Source organism: Caretta caretta, chromosome 9, assembly GCF_965140235.1.
Source record: "Caretta caretta isolate rCarCar2 chromosome 9, rCarCar1.hap1, whole genome shotgun sequence".
NCBI classification, from domain to species: Eukaryota; Metazoa; Chordata; order Testudines; family Cheloniidae; genus Caretta; species Caretta caretta.
The window spans coordinates 19,629,046-19,631,816 of record NC_134214.1 but is presented as its reverse complement, the minus strand read 5'-3'; the positions used below and the strand labels follow the sequence as shown (position 1 = coordinate 19,631,816).

Sequence of the window (2,771 nt, the reverse complement as noted above, 5' to 3'; positions counted from 1 at the left end):
TAAATGTGTAAGCCCTGGTCTACACTAGGACTTTAGATCGAATTTAGCAGCGTTAAATCGATTTAAACCTGCACCCGTCCACACAATGAAGCCCTTTATTTCGACTTAAAGGGCTCTTAAAATCGATTTCCTTACTCCACCCCTGACAAGTGGATTAGCGCTTAAATCGACCTTGCCGGCTCGAATTTGGGGTACTGTGGACACAATTCGATGGTATTGGCCTCCGGGAGCTATCCCAGAGTGCTCCATTCTGACCGCTCTGGACAGCGCTCTCAACTCAGATGCACTGGCCAGGTAGACAGGAAAAGAACCGCGAACTTTTGAATCTCATTTCCTGTTTGGCCAGCGTGGCAAGCTGCAGGTGACCATGCAGAGCTCATCAGCAGAGGTGACCATGATGGAGTCCCAGAATCGCAAAAGAGCTCCAGCATGGACTGAACGGGAGGTACGGGATCTGATCGCTGTTTGGGGAGAGGAATCCGTGCTATCAGAACTCCGTTCCAGTTTTCGAAATGCCAAAACCTTTCTGAAAATCTCCCAGGGCATGAAGGACAGAGGCCATAACAGGGACCCGAAGCAGTGCCGCGTGAAACTGAAGGAGCTGAGGCAAGCCTACCAGAAAACCAGAGAGGCGAACGGCCGCTCTGGGTCAGAGCCCCAAACATGCCGCTTCTATGATGAGCTGCATGCCATTTTAGGGGGTTCAGCCACCACTACCCCAGCCGTGTTGTTTGACTCCTTCAATGGAGATGGAGGCAATACAGAAGTAGGTTTTGGGGACGAAGAAGATGATGAGGAGGAGGTTGTAGATAGCTCACAGCAAGCAAGCGGAGAAACCGGTTTTCCCGACAGCCAGGAACTGTTTCTCACCCTAGACCTGGAGCCAGTACCCCCCGAACCCACCCAAGGCTGCCTCCTGGACTCAGCAGGCGGAGAAGGGACCTCTGGTGAGTGTACCTTTTAAAATGCTATACATGGTTTAAAAGCAAGCATGTGAAAGGATTACTTTGCCCTGGCATTTGCGGTTCTGCCTTTGCAAAAGGTTTCTGGGGAGGGCAGCCTTATTTCGTCCTTCATGGTAGGACACTTTACCACTCCAGGCCAGCAACACGTACTGGGGAATCACTGTAGAACAAAGCATTGCAGTGTATGTTTGCTGGCATTCAACCAAAATCCGTTCACGCGGTGGGAGGAGGCAAAATGCGACCTTGTAACGAAAGCACATGTGCTATGTATGTAATGTTAACTTTCAAGGTTTACCCTGAAAGAGTGTAGCCACTGTTTTATAAAATGTGTCTTTTTAAATACCGCTGTCCCTTTTTTTTTCTCCACCAGCTGCATGTGTTTCAATGATCACAGGATCTTCTCCTTCCCAGAGGCTAGTGAAGCTTAGAAAGAAAAAAAAACGCACTCGCGATGAAATGTTCTCCGAGCTCATGCTGTCCTCCCACACTGACAGAGCACAGACGAATGCGTGGAGGCAAATAATGTCAGAGTGCAGGAAAGCACAAAATGACCGGGAGGAGAGGTGGAGGGCTGAAGAGAGTAAGTGGCGGGCTGAAGAGAGTAAGTGGCGGGCTGAAGACAGGGCTGAAGCTCAAAGGTGGCGGCAGCGTGATGAGAGGAGGCAGGATTCAATGCTGAGGCTGCTGCAGGACCAAACCAGTATGCTCCAGTGTATGGTTGAGCTGCAGCAAAGGCAGCTGGAGCACAGACTGCCACTGCAGCCCCTCTGTAACCAACCGCCCTCCTCCCCAAGTTCCATAGCCTCCACACCCAGACGCCCAAGAACACGGTGGGGAGGCCTCCGGCCAACCAGCCACTCCCCCACAGAGGATTGCCCAAAAAAAAGAAGGCTGTCATTCAATAAATTTTAAAGTTGTAAACTTTTAAAGTGCTGTGCTTAAAGTGCTGTGTGGCATTTTCCTTCCCTCCTCCACCACCCCTCCTGGGATACCTTGGTAGTCATCCCCCTATTTGTGTGATGAATGAATAACGAATGCATGACTGTGAAGCAGCAATGACTTTATTGGCTCTGCAAGCAATGATTAAAGGGAGGAGGGGAGGGTGGTTAGCTTACAGGGAAGTAGAGTGAACCAAGGGGCGGGGGGGTTCATCAAGGAGAAACAAACAGAACTTTTACACCGTAGCCTGGCCAGTCATGAAACTGTTTTTCAAAGCTTCTCTGATGCGTACCGCGCCCTCCTGTGCTCTTCTAACCGCCCTGGTGTCTGGCTGCGCGTAACCAGCAGCCAGGCGATTTGCCTCAACCTCCCACCCCGCCATAAACGTCTCCCCCTTACTCTCACAGATATTGTGGAGCACACAGCAAGCAGTAATAACAGTGGGAATATTGGTTTCGCTGAGGTCTAAGCGAGTCAATAAACTGCGCCAGCGCGCCTTTAAACGTCCAAATGCACATTCTACCACCATTCTGCACTTGCTCAGCCTGTAGTTGAACAGCTCCTGACCACTGTCCAGGCTGCCTGTGTACGGCTTCATGAGCCATGGCATTAAGGGGTAGGCTGGGTCCCCAAGGATACATATAGGCATTTCAACATCCCCAACAGTTATTTTCTGGTCTGGGAATAAAGTCCCTTCCTGCAGCTTTTGAAACAGACCAGAGTTCCTGAAGATGCGAGCATCATGCACCTTTCCCGGCCATCCCACGTTGATGTTGGTGAAACGTCCCTTGTGATCCACCAGAGCTTGCAGCACTATCGAAAAGTACCCCTTGCGGTTTATGTACTCGGCGGCTTGGTGCTCCGGTG

At 50.8% G+C, this 2,771-nt stretch overlaps 1 protein-coding gene across 1 annotated transcript; it reads left to right on the top strand.

Annotated features, from left to right (window-relative positions):
• The first annotated feature begins 313 nt into the window (after nucleotides 1–313).
• On the top strand, nucleotides 314–1,877 carry LOC142073261 (uncharacterized). Its single transcript, XM_075132647.1, has 2 exons — nucleotides 314–947; nucleotides 1,336–1,877. The coding sequence occupies exons 1-2, from the start codon at nucleotides 368–370 to the stop codon at nucleotides 1,875–1,877; spliced, it is 1,122 nt and encodes a 373-aa protein (XP_074988748.1). The 5' UTR covers nucleotides 314–367.
• Nucleotides 1,878–2,771: the final 894 nt, after the last annotated feature.

Coding starts and splice junctions, on each gene's coding strand:
- LOC142073261 (XM_075132647.1), top strand. CDS start 368: ATGCAGAGCTCATCAGCAGAGGTGACCATGATGGAGTCCCAGAATCGC. Junction 948..1,335: donor AGGCGGAGAAGGGACCTCTG/GTGAGTGTACCT, acceptor TTTCTCCACCAG/CTGCATGTGTTTCAATGATC.